The sequence below is a fragment of the Nomia melanderi genome, chromosome 4 (assembly GCF_051020985.1).
Source record: "Nomia melanderi isolate GNS246 chromosome 4, iyNomMela1, whole genome shotgun sequence".
Taxonomy (NCBI): domain Eukaryota; kingdom Metazoa; phylum Arthropoda; class Insecta; order Hymenoptera; family Halictidae; genus Nomia; species Nomia melanderi.
Window position 1 is genome coordinate 13,753,230 of NC_135002.1, and position 25,215 is coordinate 13,778,444.

Sequence of the window (25,215 nt, forward strand, 5' to 3'; positions counted from 1 at the left end):
TTCTTGGATGCAAGCTCAACATGTGGAGCAAGATGCGTAGTTTTTGTTGCTTGGATAAATAAAAAATAATTTACTTTAATTAGTTAACAAATCTAAAACCACCCATTGAAAAATTTGTGAGAGTGAAATTCGGCGTGAAAAATTGCAATGCATTAGGCTTGATTTATTCTATTTACTCTATTTCCGAGTTCGGTAACTTCTCTTGTTAACATATTGTATAATTTTCATTAGTCACTATTACTCTCCTAAATTTTCTACTTGCTTATTTGTTTCATCATTATAAAACTGTGATCTCGAAGAGAAAAATGAATCCAGTAATATTTTCACTTGCTCCAAAAGACGTCAAAATGTTTGCGTTAACTCAATATGATGTAAAATGTAATATTCAGCAAAAAAAATAATTTTGAAGTTTTATACTATCAAAAATCAGTAAAGACACGTGGCAAGAAGTTTCGGTTAATTTAGTTTAATTTAAATAACTATCAGAAATTAATTCTCAAATTAAATTTTTCGTTTAGCGAGTTAATTAAATTTTTTAACTGAAATTATGTAATTGTGAAACTGTCAACCACATTTCAGTTTAATTTGTAGGTAAAGGAAATAAAACGTTTCTTTCGGAACGACGCAACTGTGAATTAATACTCGATTAATGTATAAATAAATGAGTGTTATTAAAATCATAGCAAGTGCAGTATCTCGATCAGAATACAGCTCTCAGAATGGAAATAGTTCCCTGATCGGATAATAATTACAGAACGTGATCTGTAAAGCTACAAAAGCGGGTTCAATTATAATCGCGCCGGTTTAATTCGCACAGCCTCACAAGGAATAATTGATTGCCACTCGATACATTGTACGTGTGACGTGACGTGTACGGGGATTTATATTCAGCGTATCGTGTCATATTAAGGAACCGAAATGTACATACGTTACAATAAACATATGTATCACAGAAAATATGAATCATTATAAATGACAAGATGATAATATTTATAACACTGAATTGTGTAATTACATTTATTACACTTATTTATTAAATGTAAGTATTATATTTACATTAAACCTAACGTAGATTTATGTTCTACGTAAAAAAATATTTATGACCATTCTAATACTATATTTCATAAATATAATATTAAATTTATTTTATAATATTATCAACTTATTAAACATTAGGCACATTTTAAATATTACACAATTTCTTTCAAATTTTTAAGGGTATCGGATGTTTGAATTTCCTTTCTAAACGTAAAACACGTGAAGATGTCTTGTATGTCAGGTCACTTATTTTGATGCTGTAGCTCCTTAGAATTTCGCGATACAAGAGTGGCTTTGACGCGAAATTCTTGAATCTAGATTTGCTCGGTTTGTTTGCTTTTACAGCAGTAATGCCTCTACGCATCTCATTTGTACACAGCGAATGCATCGAAGTATGCATGCGCTTTTCGACGAATGTAATTATTTACTCATTAAATCTTCAAACGATTATTATTATTACTAAGGCTGTCTCTCTGTTCGTAAATGTAAATTACATCGAGCGCATGAGTTGGACTTTGTAATTGTTATCTAAAAATCTGCCTTTTCAGTATATTTCGTAGATATTGTTTGGCCTAACATTCTAGAGAGGGACGAAAAATAACGTGGATAGGATATTTGTAAAAAATAACTTTCGCAAAGATATTGATGTATTAAATTTTCCATATTTTTCAGCATTTCGAAACAATCGAATTTTCTGGGTAGAATCGTATATAACTTTTTCCATAGGTGGATTTACTTTTTCGAAGAATTCTTGTATTGACTACAAGAGTTTCATATTTACTATAAAATGTAATGCTATTAAATTTCTTGGAGCGCGATAAATATCTGGAACCCTTCAGTAAAAATATTATTCATTGCACGTTTTAGTTTCTTAAAGCTTTAATAAATCGAATAAAACAATTTGCTCGTATCTTTCATCAAGTGACATCTGCATTAAAGCACACAAATAAACATTATAAATGTATAAATGTATTGCGAACTTTTAAACAAAGTGTGTAATATATAAATATATATTGCATGAAGTATAGTATACATAGTACCACAAATTAGGATATACATTTAATTTTCCTTGAAAATGCGTAGAATCTTTCTTAACTTTTCAATTCAATATTCATAAACTGAATTTTATTTGTGTCTTAATTAATCAAGAAGCATATTTCTCAATTGTGTTCACTGAATTTTGGACGTGATTGAATCAGTTGCGATTTGCAGGTAATCCCAAAATAAATCAGCAAGAATATTGGTGAAATCCAACGGCGAAGCATTCCGATCAACTTAATATATCGCAGAGCGGTACTATTTTTCTTGCGGTGACAATGGTACGGAAACGGTGCAACGCTCGCGTTCTGCGGTAACAGACACGGTCGGGCGATATAAACGCGGTGTAACACAATTTCTATCGTGGCGATTACTTTACGGGAACGTTGTGGCGTCTTCATGCTGCGGTATCGAACGTACGAACCTCGTGTAATGTACAGATCATGGCTAAACCCTTTATGTCCTGAATGATCTATGCATTTGAGGGTTGCATTAAATTAAATTTATGCAACGTATTGTAGAAAACGGATACCAAAAACTCAAAATTTATTACAGCGACTACTTTCTCAATATTTTTGTGCCTAATAAATCTTTAAAAAATACAACCTGTACAATCTATCATTAATATTGACTTTTCACTATAAACTAAGAATCATGTTACTCACGCGAACGTTAAACTAAACATTCTATAAAATATTAAACTGAAATATTGATTCTGAAATATAACTATTAATAAAAATAGTATCACGTAAGTAGTAACACAAATAAGCTCAGTTGCGATTATAAAAACGTTCTAATTCTGAGAATGTAATTATTCATTGAAAATCCGTATAACTGTGACGAATAAAAATTTGTTTATGGTCAATTTAAAAACTCTATATCGTTATTTTATAGCGACATGAAGCTAACAATACAAAAACAGGTTCAGACGTCTGTGAGGGTATCAAGATTTAATATTAGCTCACCTCATAAGAAATATCGTTTTTTTATGCTCCTTTCCAGTATACAAAATTAAAATTAATTAATACTTTTTTAAATTTATTTAATACTTTTGTCATCGTCGACGTATGATTATCACTGTATACGACTTTTTCCTGTTCTTCAATAAATGTTTTAATGCCATTTTCGAAATAACATCGAAAATAATAATATCAAAGAAATATCTTATGCAGTAAGATAGGTGTTACTTATGGAACGACATAATACAATATTTATCGGAAAACAGAGGGCGCTGACGTCTAAAATTCCCACGATACAGAGATTGTAGACACGACATCGAAACATTGAAGCGAAATGTAATCGAAAGGAGACGTTCTATTGACACGCAATACCGCAGATTTGAGATGGCTGTCGCGACGCGTCGATGGTTCACGGTACGATACTCTCCGGAGTCCTCATCCAACGGTATGAGGTACGTGGACTTCGCGGTACGTAAATTGACAGGGCGCAAATTTGGGAATAGCGAAACGCGGGGCTGCGTTCTAATGGAACGCACTCGGAACGGCCGGATTAACGCTCCCTATCTGTTTCATTCGCCTACACATGTCCCGCTTTGCTATCCGATCGCGACCGTAAAACACGGTACACCGAACGCTGTGGTCTGGGGAGCAAAGAAGTGGATTTCGAGGTGAATGACTGATAACCGAAACTTCGGTAATCAAAATCAGATATACAAGTTAACCCCTTACCCTATGATTTTTTTTTATTAATTATAACTGATGCAACTACTTTAGATTAATAATTCTGATTGATAATCTATCGGAGAAAGAAGATAATTCTATAATCTCGTTTTGAAGTATGATCGATCTAAATATTTTGGATTGATAATTCTCATTGATAATTTATTGAAGAGAAGAGGAAAATTCTGTGATGTCTTTTTAACTACGGTCGATCTAACTACTTTGAATTGATCATTCTTATTGATGATTTATTGAATGAAAGAAAACAATTCCATGATTGCTTTCTCAACTATGATCGATCCAACTACTTTGGATTGGTAAGTTTCATCGATAATTTATTGAAAACAGAAGAACAATTCTATTATCTCTTTTTCAACTCTGATCAATCCAGTCACTTTGAACTGATCATTGTCATTAAGAATTTATTGAAAAGAACAGTATAAGTATAGGCATATTCTATGTTTATGTTTGCTCTAAAGTATAATAATAAAGTATAATCGCCTACTACATATACAACTAAGAAATTATAAAATACAAACTGCAATATTATTTAACAAATGTCCATCACAGAACTCCTAGCAACAGTGTAAATTAATGAAGCTCAGCTATCTAAAAAACCAGCTAATCAGCACAAGAAACTAACAGAGAGAAATAAAATGAACAGAATACGCTAATTTCACGAGCTGCTACTCAAAGTTAGCATCCATCTGCAGGACGAGCATTATGAAAGAATACTAATGATAACATTTCAAATAACATAAGTAATTTTTATTCGATGTCACTAAATTCGGATTACGTATAAACAGTACCGCGTGAATAGTGTTATAATTTACCGCGTAAATAAGAAACTCGCGTAAAAGAAGTACCGCGTAAATGAAGGGCCTAGTGTAACTGGAAGTTTAACAGGTTGACTGCCAGTGATAGTTTTACTTGTCAGGATGCCGACATTGTAGCGTCGAATATTTTTTGTTCAAAATAATATAGCAGTGGAGTACTTAATACCTTTATTTTATTTGAAGCACAATTTGTCATTTGTTTAATATTAAAGAAATACATTTCGATCGGAGTGAGCAGTAGTGAATCTATTAAATGGAACTCTGCCTTGCTGCGTAGGGTCTAGTGGGAAGCAAGATGCGTATGTACCTACGTGGAAGGACACTTGGCCTCGAGCTATCGATTTCGACGCGTGCGACGCCTTTAATCGCCTTATCAACTCCATTGCACGGCCGAGAAACTGCGGGAGATTGCATCCCTCTATGGCCTGCGCGATGTAATTAGGCCGTTGTCACGGATCCGCGTAATTTTCCGACCGAGAAATAGTCCGCGGTCTGGGAATCCCCGGCGAAACATTAGTATTCCGGCGACGTACCATCGGATCTGCTAATACGTCACTGTCTATAAGGTATTTCAATGGGGCAGCTGGATTTTTTAACGACCCTCTTTTATAAACCTTTTTATAGCTCGTACCTGCGGCTTCGTTGGTCAGGTTGTTAATATTATTGATCAATTATTAAATTGCCCGCGACTTCGTTCACGTGGAGTTTTTATTAGGACAGTTTCAGGATACATGGCCATATTTTCTTTAAAACTTTAATGGGAACTAAAAGCTCTAGAACGTCAGATTTGATTTTTAATATGAAGTTTAATTATTTTCTTACTAAATAATTTACATTATTCTAAATGAAAAAAATGTCAATCGTAATAAGAATTGTATTAATTACTTGTACGAAGTAACTGAAGTGGTCATTTCTCTCGTACGGTTATCTTTTCCGGAATTACTCTATGCGTAATTATTTTTTTACGCGACGGGGGTATGTAAAACTGTCACAGTAAGATTTTTGAAATATGTATTTAATAATTTAATAAATATTCGATACTTCGTATTTTAGTCCACTTGTACAGTTTTAAAAATGGTAAAATACGTGTTAAATTATTTGTTTCCATTCAAACTGTGACTACATTTCAGCCCTTTAACAGTTGAATTTTGGAAAATCAATTCTCAGTAAGTTTGTATGTCATAAAAAGAAGCTACCGTACAAATTTCATGTTTCGATGAATCAGTTCGTCAGTCAGGACATTTCTCATCATATAGATAGATACGTGCGTGATAATTTTCCATTGATATCACTTCCAAGATCTCCTTATTTTAATGAAAACCAATGAACGCCTAGAAAACGTTCTCCCATTTCACGAAATTGCATAACTTTTTGGAATCCAATCAAATAAAAAACGAATAGTAGATACCCGTGCAATTCACGTGTCAGTGAAGGTCATCTGTCGCAGAATAGTTTCACTGTGGATGTTTCAACAAATATTTTCCACGCGTGTTTTGGAAAAAACGTGAACCCAAAGTGAAATTTTTTTTTCGTACCATGTCCTGAACCCAGAAAGGATTTCCAGAATGGGAATTTCATAGAAATGTTTTTTTCTCCGCTTTGTTGGAACGAATTGTTGTTGCTGTTTGGCGCGAAGAAGATAGAGGAAAAGTGAAAAGAAAAGGGAAGATAGGCTTGTCACATAAAAGATCGTAACTTTAACTCGTAATCTAGTTGGTGCTGCGACAGGACAAGAACAGTTTTGTCTTTTCCCCGTTAGTTCCCCGGTCATATATAATTCGAAGAAAGTTTGCACCGTGGAAGAGGGATGCGTGAGAAATACGGAGAACTTTTTGATCCCGCATCGGGACACCTATTTATTCCCTATTACGATGGCTTACTCGCAATTCGTTCTACGGAGTCAGTAAACAGCGTCTACAAGGCTAGTTGTATGCGAGGGACGTGTAACAGAAACGAGATAAATTATTCTGATTTACGAAGATAGACTCAATTTTTCTGTTTTTCAACCTCACATGGTATCCAATTCGATTTTACATTTTGGAATTTTGGAATTTGGAACGAACGAACCTTCTACCGGATGTTGTCCTTCAAAAAGTTTCTTTTAAAAAGTGACTTGGAATTCTGATATGATTTTTAGAAAGTTTGTGATTTAAGATTCAGTGATATCGGAAATGTGGGTTTAAAAGGATATTGCGTTCCTCAGTTCAAAGGAAAATGTGTAGGCATTGTTTCATTAAATAAGATTTCTTTTCATGGAATCAGATGTTTTATACCACTGAATAAGTAAGTTTTGACTGAACTAAGTTTAAAAATCTATTAATTTCTAATTTCTAATTAGGTATGTTAGCTCTTTCATGGAGTATTAAATTGGTTCCCATTTATTATTGATTTAGGGATAAATTCAATTTAAATGAAAATGTTGGCAAAATATAGACAAATTTTTTTTACCAACGTTAATGTTTAAATTAAGGTTATCTGTAATCTTATCGTGGAAATCAACTTAATAGTCTGTGAAACAATATGGTAAATAGTATAGTAAAATAAAGTAGAGGGCAGTAAACAATATAGTAAATACTATAGTAAAAAATAGTATAATAAAGAAATTCTGCAATATGTATCATTCAAAATTTGCTCTGATTTCTATGGTGTCGCGAGTAAATCTGTCATATACTATAATAATGTATTAAAATATAGACCGTCTTATAATACAGTAAATGATAAAAATTTACTGTCATTTCTTGCGTTACAGTACCGTGCATTGATGCTCCACTAACATTGTGTGATATTATTTACCGACAATTCCAATCTAAATCACGCGACGTTGCGTATTCGGCAATTTCGTGCAGTAGTTACGGATTGATATAGATCAGACGTTTCATGTGGTGCTACACATGGTATAGTGATCCTTACTTAATACTAGAGCTACGATCCGTATTGTCCTACCTCACACCGTGCATGTACTTGATGCGATGCAATGTATTGCCGCAGCATTATCTTGTCTTTTACCGGAATTAAAGATCTATATCTTCAACTAAAATTTACAGCAATCACTATTCACGATGGCGCCGGTATTGCTGTTTCGCCCGAGTTTTGAATTACCACGCACGCTCGACGAGAAATATTTCCACCGTCGGATTTATGTTAGAATTACGTTTTTATAATTATTTTTATCGGTTTATACGCACTGATGCATGTTAGCACATAAAAGTCTGTAAATAAATATACATATTTGAGTAATACTTGATGCAATCTCAATTTCTTTTGAATGCACATATTAAAACCTTCCGCGATGGAAATGAAATTTTATGTAATTTTATTTTATTAACTTTTATATACGAACACGTGAATTAAAAATGTCACGGAAATCAGTAAACCAATTTCTTTAATAATTATTATAGATAAGTGAAATTTGACCCATTCGGTAGTTCTAGTGTTAATAATTGTTTTAACACCACGAAATGATAAAACCTTTTTCAAGCATTGAACAATACAAAATATATTTTAGAAACCAAAAACCAATTAAAGTCCATAGCTTAACGCGATGAGCACAAGCCAAGCTTAAGCAAACATTGTTTTGTCGTTTTTATCGATTGTGTTGCGTCATTGTTCATTGTTACGCAATAATTCATCCAACGATTCGAGTCAGAAGCTGTAACAAAAACGTATGATTCATTTACTGATTTCTCTATTTTTCGTTTTGTGCACTTAATCGATTTGGCAAATGAATGGCTCATATTTCATTACTGTTTTCTATTCTCGAGAGTTTTGCTCGATAACCGATTACGCGATTTTGAATAACGTTGTTAACCTTTAAGTATGGACGTGAATTTAACTTTTAAGAATGGAAGTTTGAAAATTACAGATTAATGCTCAATATTCTTGTTTGTAGCAACTAATAATAAAGAAATTTATTGTAATTATTTGTTTTTACTTATCTAAACATCTCTACAAAGTAATAGTATTAACTAAAAAACGAAAATTTCATTGGTTTCAAAATTCACGATATTTTATATAGAAGTCTGTCAAATCGGATGACCATACTTAACCTTTTGTTTTCAACGTCGGTGTCGCTAGTATAGCGACATTATCTTTTTCTCTGAATACAGTGTTACTTTACGATCGGGAGGTACTACAAGTATTTGATATTCTCTACAGTATTTATATTCAATAAAATATACTAACCTCACAAAATAATCTGTATTTTTTAATATCCATATATTTATTATGAATCACCTATAGAAAAATAATCTTAAAAACAAATATTTGCTTCGACTAGTTGGTATTGCCTAACCAAGAAAATGTGCCGGTCGTAAAGGGTTAAAGGTTAACAACCTTTATCGTTTTATTATGTGCGACCGCTAAGGTGGTATAATGATTTCCGAAATGAATGCAGATACTGCAAATAACGCGTTGCCGAACTAAGCTTCAACACGTTATACACTGCGGGAAGGTTTGCAACAGTTTTTCGCTGTTCCGCGCAATAAATTTTGTCTGCTGCAATCTCGACGAACAGAACAATAAATAAACGAACAGGAGCAGCGGACCGAGCAAGTCTGCTGGTTTTTATGCGTTCATAACATCTGAAATCGTATAAAATGCAATAAAATAAAAGCATCAGCAATGCTTGACGAAGTTTATATTTCACATGTAACCCATTAAATGGGGAGACCCATTTCTATTTAATTTCGGCTTACTGAACAAATTTTAACGAACATACATTTTGGAACTGCGAGTAAAATATATTTTCCTGAAAATGTACGGAGAAATATGAGTTTTTTCGACTGGTCTCGACCCCGTGGCGCGTATTCACTCTTTTTGTGTTATCAGGTGCGTTGCCTTCAATGTTCTGGCATTACAGCTCTATTAATTGGTTCTAGCTGTACATGTTAAATTAATTTCAGATGATATCGCAACAATGTTATCGCTGTAACAATATAGAAAAATGCAAAACAAAATACGAAATAGTCGGAATTCCAATAAAATTCACTTCCATGGTTCCTATAATAAAAATGAGATTAATCGATTCATTGTTCGGTGATTTAAATTTAAACTAAATTCAGGAGATGTAAATCGCGAGAATGCTTGCGATTCATAATACAGGCATCGCGTTAGGCACGTTGAAAAGAACGAAAATAACTTCGCGCGGACAAATGGTACCAAAGCTGTAATAAGAGATTGGCGGAAGTTGGAAAGAGATGGATCGACCGGGATGAAATCGGGCAGTAGAAAACCGTCGGAAATAAATTAGGGTCAATCAGATTAAAGGGAAACTGTGTGCAGGAAATTCATTAAAAAGGTGCGTGACTCCGGCGTCACCCGGTTTGTTTGGAGATTGTGAAGGCTAGTCCACATTGGGAGACAATTGTTTCTGGACACGTGACCGCAGACAATATACAGATAGCGAGAGACGAAACATGAATATTAAAACAGTTTGTAGACAAACGTTTGGCATATATTTTTCGCTCATTGTAATGGAGAACAGGAGACAAAATCTGGAAACAAGTGTTGAAAGAAATAAGTGGACAAATGCTTCCATAATAGCGGCTTCGAGTTTCAATATCTAAAATTGAAAGCTGCAAATGAACAACTCGATTATTTAAATAACGAAAGGTTGATACATGATTTTTTACTTTTCTGGTATTTAAGGCTTCGATACATAATTCAGTTCTTTATGGAAAGAGCTGTTAGGAATTCCACAAATTCTCGATGACAAAGAGTTAATAGTTTTCCTTGTTTGGAAGTTTAAAATTTGAATTTACTGATAATGGAAATATCCACTAATTTATTTGTCTTATTCGCATTAAAAATTTCTGTTAATTTGTTAGACACGTTTGTCTACGTCACTCGACTAACGGTAGATATACTATAAGGTCTACTGAACAGTTTTGCTTGATAATATCACGCAAAACTATAACTAAAATATAGTATATAGATATACTATAAGGTCTACCGAACACTTTGCTTGATAATATCACCTCAAGTTTCCAAAGATGAGTTATTCTGTAAGAATAGAATCCACAAATTACCATTTCACTGAAAAAAGGTCACTAGTGATGATGGAAATTGTATTGTTCAATAAATATTAATATATGCATTGAAAATGTATTATTTTCTTTTAATTTGAAAAGAAACATTACTACTTTCCTGCAAAAATTGCCAGTTTGAATTAGCCTTTACACGTTACGAAGCAAAGCCTAGCGTCGAAACGAAACGCTGGCGGCGTGGAACGAGGGAAAAATCGGATATTCCGTGGCCAGTAGAGAAGGAGCGGATCACGCGCACGCGCGCAAATTTTTATTATTTTTTTTTTGTTTCGTTTTTAACGAGTTCAGTTTTAACAAACGACGCGGAACCGAAAGACTTTTTTAATGCCACGGCCAAAATGATTAATGACTGTGACTGGCGAGGTTATAATTTACTGACGGCCGATTCTCTTTAACTTCGTTCGTGATTCATAGATCATGCTTAACTTCCGAACTTTCCCGACAGAAATTGATCACGAACTGGATCTTCCTGTATCGTCGTATCTGATATTAATCTTCTCTTCCCTCTTTACCGTCGCAACAACGGAAATCGTAAATTCTAATTGAATCTTCGATTTAACGCAAGGAGTGTAAGTACATAGATAGTCTGGGATAATGCAAACCTGCGACGGTGTTACAACATTTAACAGTGTTCTTATACAGCTTGAGACGATGTGTTTGTATTGAATATAGTGTTGCTACAATTAACATAATAAGTTAATGAGCAGGATATTTGAAAGTATACGTGGTGTCTTTAACGTTGACCATACCATGAACCGGTCAGATGACCGGTTTTAAAATTTGATTTAACCAGCTAACTGTGTTTGACGAGTATACACGTTATCTTAATGCTTGAAATGATACTAATTATTCTAAGGATGAATTCTTTACTTTTTCAGATAAGCATGTAATTATTCTTTGTTTTGGTTTTCAGTAAAATATATCCTAGGTGCATACGTCCTGCGTTTAATGAGCACACCCTTCATTTGTTGATTTTATTGCACGTGCCAATTCCTATATTGGCGATTAAACAGTTTCTCTATTTTTGTCATTCCTCTTGTTGCTATTTCCACCAATCAAAATTTGTCATCGAACATGTTTATGTTTATTTTGCAGTTATTTAATCAGTTACGGAAAAAATAGGTATATACAAAGTGTCGGTGCGGTCAGTGTTAAAAGATCGATTCCCTAAATTAATGGAAAGAAAATGTATTATTTTTTATCAGATCAACAGTATATCTAGTTGTCATATTCAAAATTAAAGATCAAATTGTTGTGCTAAAATTAACGTAATATAGTTAATGTGCAGAATATTTACGGGGTGTCTTTAAAATACCGATTCCATGCATTAAAGGAAAGAAAGTTCATTATTTGATACCATATCGACAATACGACTACGTTATCATCTTCCAAATTACAAAGATCAAATTGTTGTGCTAAGATGAAAATAAAGATCGATTCCATACATTAACGGGAAAAAAAATCAAATGATAATACACGTGAAAAGTGACCAAAAGTAAAACGACTCCTCCGCTTCCGTTTCCCTGTTAAAACTCACCTTCCAATTCCAACGAAAGCTAAAACCCTAATTACTCGAAAAAAACACACGAACCCGTCATATCGGGGCGACGACGTTCGAGAGGCCCGAATCGATACTAAGCCCGATGGAGACTGAAGGAGAAACGAATCTCCCACTTTTGACCCTCTTTCGAAACTTATCCTCTCGACCCCCGGAGAAGCTTCAACGAAATGTTCAGATAATGAATACCCGAAGACCCCGACAGCGGGAGGAGGAAACTTCGCCGAGATTATTTTACTCTCCCCCTCTGGTTCTCTCTCTTATTCCCGGTCGATCGGGATAGCGATAAAGAAACGCTTATCGTCTCGAGTGAATCACTTTTCGCGGGACACCGGTGGTGTCGGTTCGGGCGGGACACGGGAATGGAGATTGCATGCATACAAACGCGTCCCGTCGATACACTTACAGTGAACATCCAGTTTGATGTCGACGGTGAGGGGTTCAACGAGCGCTGTACTGTTGACTTTACACGTGAAAGTTGCGCCCAGCTCCTCGCGCGTGATTTGCATCTGCAGCAGGCTACTGCCAGTACCTATCCCGTTGTCACCGATCGTCGTTGAGCTGGTTGCTGAAAACACAGCCGTGCAGACGTGTTTAGATGTGTTTTTAGATCGAGTTTCGTGATGGGTACGTGCTCATCCCCGGTTCGCGGGAAATTTCGCGTGAGTCTTGACGGTGACTGCACGACATCGCGCACGGAGATATCAAAACAGAGATATTTCGTTATTTTCTGTTTTTCTGAGCTCTTGGAAAGAAAATATTCATGCTTCGTGTAAATATTAGCGAAAGTTATTGTAATTATTAATCTTTATTGTAGTAATTGATCATATTTTCGCTGTGCAATTTTTGTAACTCGAAATTCGAATTGTCATATAGATATTGAACAATAATTTGATAGTAGACAATATTTTCTCTTTTTTTCTAGTTAACCCCTTGCCGTACAATAACGTGTTAGACTCGTGGTGAAGATTTTAAATAAAATTTAACAAGCATAAATATTACTAGGTTCTTTTGAATTCAAATTAAATATTGTTTCTGTTATCAATCGTTATACCTTAAAGCAGAAATTAATGCAGAATATACCTATAACGTTTTTCTTTTTCTTAATAAAATATTAGTGACAAAGTAGTTGTATCGATCATTGTTGAGCAATAAATCGTAAGGCAAAGGGTTAAAAGCTAAAATTAGAAATTTTTCCGAAGCATACTAGTAAAATAACGTATAACTCTAATTTTACTTGTTATTTCTCCGATTTTCTTTTTAGTTTCCCTGTTTTTCTCAAGGAATAAAAAAAAGTAATATATAAGAAGGGTGATTCGACGAATCCGCGACAATTTCGAAAATCTCCGGGCGAGAGCGTTATCTCGACACGGAATAAGGCGAGAAAGCGGAGAGGTTTAGCGTCAATATTTTTGAATCTTACCTTCCAGCGGTTGGTCGTCTTTAAACCATTCGACCAAAGGCACTGGTTTCCCTTTGCCGCTTTCGCAGTACAACGAAATCATCGAGCCCTCGATAATAGGCCCCAAAGTAGTGCCGGTGCTTAACGGGTTCTTTGTACTCTCGTCGATGACACGTACAGACTTCGGATGCACTGAAACAAAAAGGACGTGCGCGGTTGAATTGAAAGTCGGTCAATTACGCGGTTAAAAGGTGGCTCCGATTCATCCCACTATTATTGCTTCTATTCAGCAAATACGGTCGCTTACGCTGCAGTCTTTGCGTTCCGACGTTTCGACTGATTGTGTATCGGTTTTTCCTTCGGAAAAATTTGATACGGTTTACGAATATAAATGTTTTCGCGATAAATTCGGCCGGCTAATGTGGAAGTGTAGGGTGTCGGTGAAAGGAACGAGTATTATTCTTTTTAGTGGTTTATTCTTTGAAATATACGGACGATTTCTGTAGCAGTTTATTCGATCGAATATGCTACTTACATTGGAAACTATTGGTTTATTAATAACGTATTATTATAATTATAAATAATTATTGGATAATTATAAAAGTAAATTAAACAATCTGTTAGGTAAGGCTTTAATATTAACCCTCGATTTATTTTCAATGTTGTTGGGTGTAACCTTGTGTTTATTTCTAGGAAAATGAACGAAAGTAACTTACAGCGATAGAATTGAACGTTTTATATTTATTTTATTTGTTGTTATTATAATAAGATTTAATTTGTATAATATTTTAAAGTGTGCTACCATTTCAAACAATTTCCAACGTTCTATAACAAATTTATATTGTCATCTCCAGCATGACATACGAGTGCGAAGGGTTAAAAATATATTTATTTGGATTTTACTTAATGACTGTTTTTTAATTTAGATTTATTGATTTAAACAAACTGTACTGAGTTTTGAAGATTTGTAAGATTAATCCCTATAATATACACAGGATTTCATTTATTTAATAATATTCGTAATTTCAAGCAAATTCATACAATTTATTAAATTCGCAAATATCATTGCTTCCTTTTTAAGTTAATTTGTAAAACATTTATTCTGGATTGTATGAAACTTCAACAAATTTCATACGTTTACACGCGCGGTTTTTCGAATGTTCCTACATTTATTTGTATATTACCGAGTTTCAATATTTCGTTGCACAGGTGAACGAATGTCGACAGTTTTTTTAAGTAATTAAATTAATTATCCTAGTTGGCTGTCAGTTCAAATAAAATGCAATTTTCGTCGGGTATTAAAGAACCATGCGTTTCCCAGTAGATATTAACGGGACTGAATGTACGTTGGTGCGTTTTCAGATTATATAAAATAAAAATGAATAATTTTGTATTGAACGTTAAACGTAACCAAAACGTATAACAATTATTCAGAATAGAATGAACCGACTAATGAGATACACTGTATAATGCACACAGTTTTCTGGATATTTCGTATAAGCTGTCGTATCATATAGAAAAAAATTCATCAGAAAAATTTGCTTCCTCAAAAACATTTGACAAAATGAAACAATAACGACATTTTCACTGCACACATAAACTACACAATAAACAAATAAATATAAAAATATCCCAAATACCAACAACAAACATTACCATAAATATTACCAAAAAAGAATCTTAAAACTAATCACATAACTCCATATCTTCATACCCGCAATCGAATGTCCCTTCAAATTGCACAAGAATAAAACGAAAATCTCAATATTTCATGTAATCGCATTTTCCAACGTTTCTTACGCAAACGCCCTCAGCATTAGGGGGTGCGTTTACTTTCCCGCAGACAAACAGAGTCGGAATTTCGACGAACGATTCGCGAACGAACCGAAAGCGTGAAAAATAAATTAGCTCTAGTTTGTCCTTACGGATGCTCACGCCTAATGAATTCCGTTTCAGCAATGCCAGTCGCGACCGCGCGAAAGAGAGGGTGGTTCTGCTCGCACGAGAATCGTCGAGAGCAAACTTCACGCTGAATATCACAATAAGATCTCCGGTTGTCCTTCGTTCTCCCATTCGTCTCTCTCTCCCTCTCTCTCTCTCTCTCTCTCTCTCTCTCTCTCTCTCTCTCTCTCTCTCTCTCTCTCTCTCTCTCTCTCTCTCTCTCTCTCTCTCTCTCTCTCTCTCTCTCTCGAATTTAATATCTCTCTGAGTTTCCGCATCGCCGGGACGTTTCGGATTCAGTTTTTAATTCGTGTCTCTCCCGCGACACAGGAGAGCTTCTCCATTGTGGGGCACGCTGGGCAAAAGCGGGGCTGGTCTCAAAACGACGAAGAGAATTGAAGCGGACCACCTTTTCCCGTGGACGAGGCCGAGCTATGAATAACCTTTTCACCGCGTGCAAGTGCTGTTTCCGGGAAGCTAAGCTCGTCGCCGCCGGTCGCTGACCAGCCGGAATTTCTACGGCGGCCGCTGAATGTCAAGTAACTGTTTTCCCTGAAAATTCATCTTCCCTCCACCGGCGAGCGTCGTTACTTTATTCCATCGTGACGGAAACTCGGAATCGTTCCTTCGTCTCGCGGCTTCCGAAGGGAAACCTGCTCGTTTGATTGTACTCCGTTGATTTACGCGATGTCTCGCAAGGAAAAAACGTCCGGTTTCTGTGTTAGAGGAACATTGAAGTCGCGAATTCCAAGACAGTGCGAGTATGACCTTTAACACTCCTGTGCGAGTTATTGATTTCATTGTTTTTAGCTTACCCAGACCTGTTTAATACTAAATCTACCCGACGGATCAAATTGCCCACTTCAGAATTTTCATTTTGCAGGTATTTAATTATGAAGGCATTTTTACGAAAGATTTTAAATGGAATTTGTGTATTTGTAAAGATACAAGACTAGGAGATCTTTCAAATATCAAGGAACGTATTGTTCTAATTGTTATAAAAAAATCGAAATCAGTCTCTCTAATTCCTTGGTAGTTTTAGTGTTAACAATGCTGGACGCGTACATGTAATGAAGATGTATCCGTAGCCAATGTTTGTAGCAAGAATAAAATAGGTAATGAATGAATAAACGAAAATGAAAAGATTGATTTTCTCGAAATGCTGATTGATTGACTTCTGTTGTTTTGGAATTCATGGCTGCAATTTTTTTTTGCGAGGGAATACTTTTGCAATTGGGATTTTTGTAGTGATGTTTCATGAATGTTTTAGATTCAGGTTTTCGATTATTGTTGCACCGAGTTTGTTTTATTAGAGTAGACCGTGGTAATTGGATCGAAATAGGAATTCACTTCACATTTGTTATATTACACATTGTATTTCTCAGTTTTCCTTTCTTATTCGCGAGAGGAAGATTTGAAAATTTGTTCTTATTATTAATTGTCAAGTATATTTACTTTTATACTGCCGACCAGAGAATGAGCCGATTCACCTCGTTCTACCCGGTATTATTTCGATGCAGTTGTTTTAAGCGGAATATTTAACGTTACCATTGATTAGTAGCTTTAATGCTTTCACGGCCTGGAATATTACATTCATAAGTGGTTTTCGGGTGAGAGCAATGGGAATTATGTCCAATAGGAATTTGTTCCCAACATTTCGCCATCATTGCAACTGGCTTCATCAGGGATTAAAGACAGGCTGATACTGGTGTGTGCCTAGGAAGACTGTCTTTATATAGATATCTGGTTCATGTTCCAGATCTGTACTCACCAGTAATTTTTAATTGGTTAAAATTAAGTCAATTAAAAATTACTGGTGAGTACAGATCTGGAACATGAACCAGATATCTATATAAAGACAGTCTTCCTAGGCACACACCAGTATCAGCCTGTCTTTAATCCCTGATGAAGCCAGTTGCAATGATAGCGAAACGTTGGGAACAAATTCCTATTGGACACGGCTCCCACCCGAAAGCCATTTATGAACGTTACTATTGATAACTCACATTTGGATATCACATTAAACGATGTGTACTACCAAATATGTAGTTCGTTAAATTGGTCCGAAAAACAGACAAAATTGCTATATATAGTTGAAAATTAATTTACTTATTGATAATTCCAATATTTTCAAAAATTTTCACTTATCGATATATTAGAATTTTATGGAACATTTACAACTGTTTTAAGCTCATTTTCATCGTAACGAAGCGTGTTTCACTGACCACGAATTTTTTATCTTTGGAAGAGGAGCGATAAAAATTTTGCAAGAACAGCCGAATTTTGGGGTGAGAACGGAAAGGGATTTTTCGCTGTAATTACTGCCCTACGCATGCCACGTTACTCGTTATTTGCTTTATAAAGTGAGATCCGCGGACACCGTAGCAAAGAGTGGAGCGCCAAAGGCATCGTTATAATCCAGATTTGACATATTCCGCTTATCCCGGAGATCACGTGGACCATGTAACGTATTCGTCGTAACGGTTCCCGTGGATTTTTTGACATTTATGACAGTCTGATAACTGATTGTTCGTAGAAATCTTCGTATTCCGGGTGGACGACGTATTACTGCGAACTAACTTTTGAAATATTTTATTTTATTCAAATCTCAATTAAACTTCGGCAGCTTAAATCTCCTTTGCTGATATTCATAGAAATTGAATTTAAATTTTGACCCTTTGTTAATTAAACATATTTTAGATGCTACAAGTTTTCTGTTACTTCTACTCGAGGAAGGTCTCGAGAATTTACGTTAATTAATGAATAAATGAAGTTTAAACCTCTTATTTGTTCGTGTTTGGGAATAATTTAAATTACACAAAGCATATTCTAATCTGTGAGCCTGGCTACGGGACTGAAATGCGTTTGCAGTCAATGCTCTTTGAGGGTTCTAACTGCAAACAGTGTCCTTTTGGATGTCTATTCAAACGCCTTGTCAGCATTACAACTAGCTTCATCAAGAGTTTGATGACGCACTGTCATTGATACGTATGACCTACATACTGATAAGATATTGTTGTTCTAACGTCAACTGACTACTAATTGTAAGTATAAAATTTGTAGAAATTTATAGATCCTTACATAATACTTATAGATATTTTAAAACGATTATCATGAATTTCAACCTTCCACAATTTCTATTTAAGTGTAAAATTTGTAGAAATTTGTAGATCCTTATATGATGCTCATATAGATATTTTACGATTATCATAAATTTCAATCTTTCCACAATTTCCATCCATAATTTTTAAACGTATATCTATTCATTATTTTTCTAGGTAACAATAAAAAGATTTTTTTTACGTTAAAGACTTTTCGTTAATTTATACAAATTTATATGTAATTTGCCCAATGTTTGATTACACGTAGTAGGTAATTTACAGGGTAATCTGAAATCCAATACGAGAAGAGAGGAAGCAATAACGATCCCAGTTTCGTTTTCGAACTGTTAACAATTAAAATCTGCCAATAACAACGCGCGAGTAAGGTTTTTGTCTCTGTCTCTCGCGAGGCACGTCACAATTCGCGCCTCTACTGACCTGCCTTACACATGCAACTAATGGCGGATCGTCATAAGCCGTCAAAGCCATTTTTAACTCTTTGCCTGCGAAATATATATGTTGGATAATATTTTTCTCAGTTTCGAACATTTAATGTTTTTTCCTGAACCAATGTAATAATACTAAAAAGATTTCTTGTTTTTAACCATATAAGCTTCAGTGAATTATTAACACATTCGCGTATAATAACGAGTTATTAACGTGATGAGTGAATTCAAAATGCACAGTTACGTGTCACAGATTGCATTAATCGCCATTGCTTTGAGTGCAAGATAGCTACTGTCATTTGCTGTATGAATACCGATTGATTGTATACAGTTTCAGTTATTATCTTTCCATGTAATTATGAAGCAATTACTCAACGCAGCTTGTCTCTTAACGCAGCTTGCAGCGCGAATGAGTTAACCCTTTACAGTTGAATCTCACTTTAATGGTGACTTCAAACTTCAACATCTATAATCGAAAGCAGCAGGTAAATAATTTAATTATTCGAATAACGAGGGATGGGCACACTTTTTCTAATATTTACGACTGCAATGAATTCGGCTTTTTATAGGAAGAATGTTCAGAAATTAGAAAAGTTATACTGCACAATATTTCGAATTACAAATATTTATTATTTTACGACGAAATATCGATAATATTGTTTACAACTAATACAAGAAAAAAACCTTTGTAAATTAAAGAATGAAACCATCTTATTTCAATGCTTAAAGTAAGCTAAAAGAAATTCAAAAATATAACTATTCTAAAGGGTGTCCCAAAATAAATGCAAGATTTGAATTAAATAAAAAACACAGTTTTTTTTCTTTAAATTGTTATTCTTTTATTGAATCGTAAAGTACACAGGATAGGGTTATGTATGGAATAACACACAGGGCAAATGGCCTTCACGGCTTTGCTGGCACATACGTACTCTTTTGCCGAAATTTTCCATGACCATTTTGCATAAATGTGGCTGAATTTCGTTGATGTAGCGTTCAATTTTCTCCTTCAATGCACACGTGCTTGCTGGTTTGTTGGCATAGACCTTTGACTTTAAATAACCCCATAAAAAGAAATCCAATGGTGTTAAATGACACGATCTAAGGGGCAATTCTTATCACCGAAACGAGAGAATACACGGCCAGGAAATATCTCATGCAGTAATTGAATTGTTTCACGGGCTGTATGGCATGTGGTACTGTCTTGTTGAAAGCACATGCCGTCCACATCAATATCATTCAATTTAGGCAGAAAGAACTGTGTTATCATGTCGTGATATCGAGCATCAGTAACATTCACTGCTCGACCAGCTTCATTTTCAAAAAAGTATGGTCCAATGATGCCTCCAGCCCAAAATCCGCACCAAACAGTGACACGTTGAGGATGCATTTGTTTTTCGACAATCACATGTGGGTTCTCTGAACCCCAAATGCGGTAATTTTGATGATTAAAAAAGCCATCAAGGTGAAAATGTGCTTCATCGCTGAAAATGATTTTGTTCGAAAAATTGGCATCCACTTGCTGTTGTTCAATAATCTATTCAACGAACTCTCTTTGCTGTGCATGGTCATTAGGCTTCAGTTCTTGTGTCAATTGAACTTTGTAAGCATGGCGATACAGATCTTCAGTGAGTATACGCTGTAGAGAGCTTCTTGAAATTTGCAGTTCTTGTCCACGACGCCGAATTGATGTTCCTGGACTTTCACCAACACTCTCGCGCACTGCTTCGATATTGACATTTGAACGGCTTGTTTTTGGACGACCAGTGTGTTCAGCATCACCAATTGATCCAGTCTGCCTGAATTTTTCAATTACTCTCTTCACAGTTGACCAAATTAAATCACTATTCCGACCATATTTTGTACGAAATTTTCGAACTGTGGCCGCCAGACTTTCATTATTTTTGAAATATTGTTCAACAATGAAAACACGTTGTTCTATCGTATAACGCTCCATTTTTACTAACCCTGAACTATCAGCTGTCAAATGGTTTTTTTAATAGGGTTGTTAACACTGTACTGCGCGAATGGTGATAAATTCAAATCTTGCGTTAATTTTGGGGCACCCTTTATTTTAATCGTATGGCAAAGGGGTTAAAGGTTGATGCGTTGAACGAGAAGTTATCGCGAGTCGATCGGTAGTCCAATGAGCCAACGAACCGTCTAAAATAATTTCTAGCAGGTAGAAGATCTAATTGGATTGGCCGTGAGGCAAGTGGCCCTTCGCACAGTTTAAACAAGGTGAATTGGTGCTCGGCATAGTTCGAGACCGTAACAGCACTCCAACCGATAAATTGGCCTTTGAAAGGCGCGACACAGACTGGAAGAACCCGCAGGAACGACCGTTACAATAAGTTCCACTGAATTACGGGGTTTAATTATAATTCTACCCGGGTGACGATACTCGGCCTGTAGACGGGGGCAGAGGGTTCCTTTTGTTGTCCGGCCGCCTTCACGCCAGCCCCCGTGCTAGCGAACTTCCACCGTGGTTCATTGACGTGGGAAAAGAGCAAACCCGCAGGAAGCTTGCGGCTTATAGAAACTTATGTGGCACGTGCCATTTTCATAATTCTGTGCTGGTATATATACAATGCCGCAATAATGATTTCACCATTTTCCTTTCGCGGTTCTCGAATTTTACTGTCCGTTCTGTGGCTCTAATATTTGGTATTTCGAGAATTTTATTATAATAATATGGATATCTATTTTTGATAAACTAATATTTAATAATTAATATTTATCTTTCATAAATTAATACTTATTAATTAATATTTGTTTTCTTATATATATTATTGAAAGTAAGCAACCAATGACTAGGAACAATAAGGGTAGTAGCACTAATTGTAAGATCAATAAGTCATTCACCAGAAGATACCAGTAGAAAACAGAGATACAAAAATTTAATTTCAAATAATACATGTAATCGTAAGAAATAGTAAAATTCACATTTCAAATAAAAATACCGTGTAACTTTTTGTACTCTTCTGAAAATATTTAGAGAACAATTTGATTGTAACATAAATTTTACGATAAACAAACTACGAATCAGTTATCCGTATGAATATTTGTAATGGTATTTGCTACTCGGAATGTCTGGCAATTTATGTTGTTACCGATGAAAATTTGAAGCACAACGAATCTTGTAAGAGCGTTCCGTTTCCGGGGATTTTTCACAAGATCTTATCGTGTGGGCGAACAACATTGAAGGTGAAACGTGACAGCAGGTGAAAGAAATGCGGCGCGTATGCACGAAATGAGTTTCAAGTTTTCAAATTTCATTCCGCCGGCTAGAATCGCGAGTTCTTTCGCTTACGCGTTTGTGTGGAGGAAATATAGAAAACTTCCGAACAGGCATTAGGTTGATGTAAAAGTTCCGCCATACGTTTTCAGCGAGCTGCATACACAGAAGTTGAAACTTTCATAAAATAAAATCGAATCCGGCTTTTTACCTTCCTTTTAAATATCTGACGGAACCCGTTATGCGAAAATTGCCTGCAATATCGATGCTCTTGATTTGGATTCTTTTTATGACATATTAACTAATAAAGGACCGATTGTCATATTAAAAATTCTAAAAATTAATTATATACACAAAAAATATTTATTTTTTATATCTAGCAGTTATCATTTTTACGTCTTCAATGGAATAATTTTATCATTATAAAAGAATTACTGGTTCAGAATTAATCAAATGGACATTGATTTACGATACGACACGAAGTATCATATAATATAGAATTTCCTTTCGAATATCTGTCACACTTTTTTTCACGTCGGATTAATTAAAAAATTTCGAATAAACGAGGAAAATAGGATCTATGAAATTCTTTAATTTAGTTAATGTGTATATTTTTGTAAGTACAAAAATCGCCCCTGTCATAAACCAGACGAATTCTCGCGCAGCGGCGAGGATTACGCGCGGCCATGGGTGTGTGCCCGCACTTAGGTAGGCACGTACACATGGGCCCACGTAACGGGTTTTCCTTCGTTGACAAACCGAATGTACGCGCAACAGCGAGGACTACCTGCGGACAAGGGTGCGTACTCGCATCGGTGTACACCCTTGCACGTTCAAGTAGCGGGATTTTCCCGCTGTTGCCAAATGTATTTTTTATCCAAAACTTCGTCGATCTCTTGTTTCCACTCCGTCAGCATCCCCTTCCAAACATCCGAAGGAGGGGTAAAAAAGTTTACTTGTGGGTGCAAGAGCTCCGACGAAGGAGAGTTCACTTACCGCATTCGACAAGAACAGTTCACTTCCGAGAGTTCACTACACGCATTCGACAAGAACAGTTCACTTCCAAGAGTCCACTTACCGCATTCGACAAGAAGAGTTCACTTCCGAGAGTTAACTACACGCATTCGACAAGAAGAGTTCACTTGCCGCATTCGAGAAGAACAGTTCACTTCGCGCATTCGACAAGTATAGTTCACGTACAACATTCGACAAGTACAGTTCAATCAACACATTCGACAAGCTCAGTTCACTTTCAAGAGTTCACGTACCACGTTAGAAAACTACAGTCACACGAAAGACTCGTTCACAACTCACGCGACAACCACTCGAAATCACACTCGAAATCATCGTGCCGGATTCGAGGACTCGTCTACTAAAATCTCGATTCGAACAAAATGTAACGCGAAGACGCGACCACTGCTCCACCGACGGATCCAGGTGCCCAAGATTAATTTGGCGGGCATCACGTGTACGGTCAACGTAAAATCGCGAAACCATTCGAGTCGCGATCAAGTGTCGACCCGTCGATCGTAACGTAACATTTTCTGGTACTTTCGAGCCGGAGCTGTTACGCATACACATTATCTGTTGTCACTGTATTTCTAAATAATTCTGCATTCATGTAGCGCTCCTCGTCATACAAATGCGTCAAGGTTTCGTTGGAACAGTTTCCAAGCTAAAGACACTCGTGTTATAAAAAGAAATGAGAACTTGAACTGCCTGCAGCTATGTTTCCTGACAAGAACGAGTGATCTCCGGTATGAAACACGTACGTACGAAAAAAATGTGTCGTATGTAATTTTGCACCTTAACTACGTCACTTTGTCATCAGGAACTAGCGAGGAATAAAAATAGCTGCAGCCCCTGATCAACAAATTAGAGCCACCCATAGTTTGAATATTTTTCGCAGTAATCGTGAATTAGAAGGTTAAAACGACATTTAATAATAACTTTTATTAACTCTTAAAGTATATACGTATAAATTACATGCATTTGATGATTGTATCTTCGACTTTGGAATGATTTTGTTAAATTTTAATCATTTTTGCTGTCAAATTTGCTACTGTAGAGGTAGGTGATGCGTACACGAGAGTTTTCAATAAATTCCAGACATTTTCAATGTGGTTCATGTCTGGAGAATACAAAAATTTTACTGCTCGCACAATAAACTCTCAATAACAGTACATTATGTATAATAATATTCATATTATTACTATTGAAATATATAATATATATGTATATCTTTAAGTAGTTAAAAAAAATGAATACTAATTAAATTTTCGCCTGTTACTTCCACAATTACTGCCAGAAAACTACGACTGGCTTTAATTTATTGATCAGCGACTGTATAATTTAAAAATTATACATCATAAATAAATTAAAAACACTTTCATTTTATGCTTAAAACTGCAAAAATAATTATTTTGGATTTACAAACGTATTGAAATATTAAAATTAATTTTTAAGTAATTCTTACATGAATTCGTTACTGTGTCCTATAAAAAGGAATATCAAAATTATAACAAATTTTGTTGTAAGCAGTGGAATAAATATTTTGCCGCAGACACTCGGGAACTTGAATAAAATTCACCTTCTGACTTGTGTTTATTGTTGTTCTTTTTCGGTAGTCGGTTTTAACGATCGGCGTTGCCCAGGTTATTATCGTAGACTTTACACATTACGTAGACCTTTCTGTGCTTGTACTAATTGTGAATGCACATAACGAGACGCTACTGTACCCTGTTTTCTAAATATACACTAATTCATTAATGTGCACACGACCCTTATGAGAATAAAAATCATTTACGAACTAGAAAAAATTTCTCACAGCGCGTTACGAACAAATGAACATTTCATTTTCCAATGCAGTTTTCAAACTGTGAAGTCTATTATTCCAC

At 35.4% G+C, this 25,215-nt stretch overlaps 1 protein-coding gene across 3 annotated transcripts in view; it reads right to left on the bottom strand.

The window, feature by feature from the left end:
• The window catches only part of nrm (neuromusculin), a 414,776-nt gene that overhangs the window by 78,874 nt on the left and 310,687 nt on the right, over positions 1-25,215 (bottom strand). For all 3 annotated transcript variants that reach the window (XM_076366474.1, XM_031972985.2, XM_076366475.1), the window contains exons 4-5: positions 13,617-13,787; positions 12,600-12,761 (exon numbers count right to left, since the gene is read on the bottom strand). In XM_076366474.1, the coding sequence (XP_076222589.1) occupies positions 12,600-12,761; positions 13,617-13,787 (333 nt within the window). The remainder of the gene's footprint in view (positions 1-12,599; positions 12,762-13,616; positions 13,788-25,215) is intronic.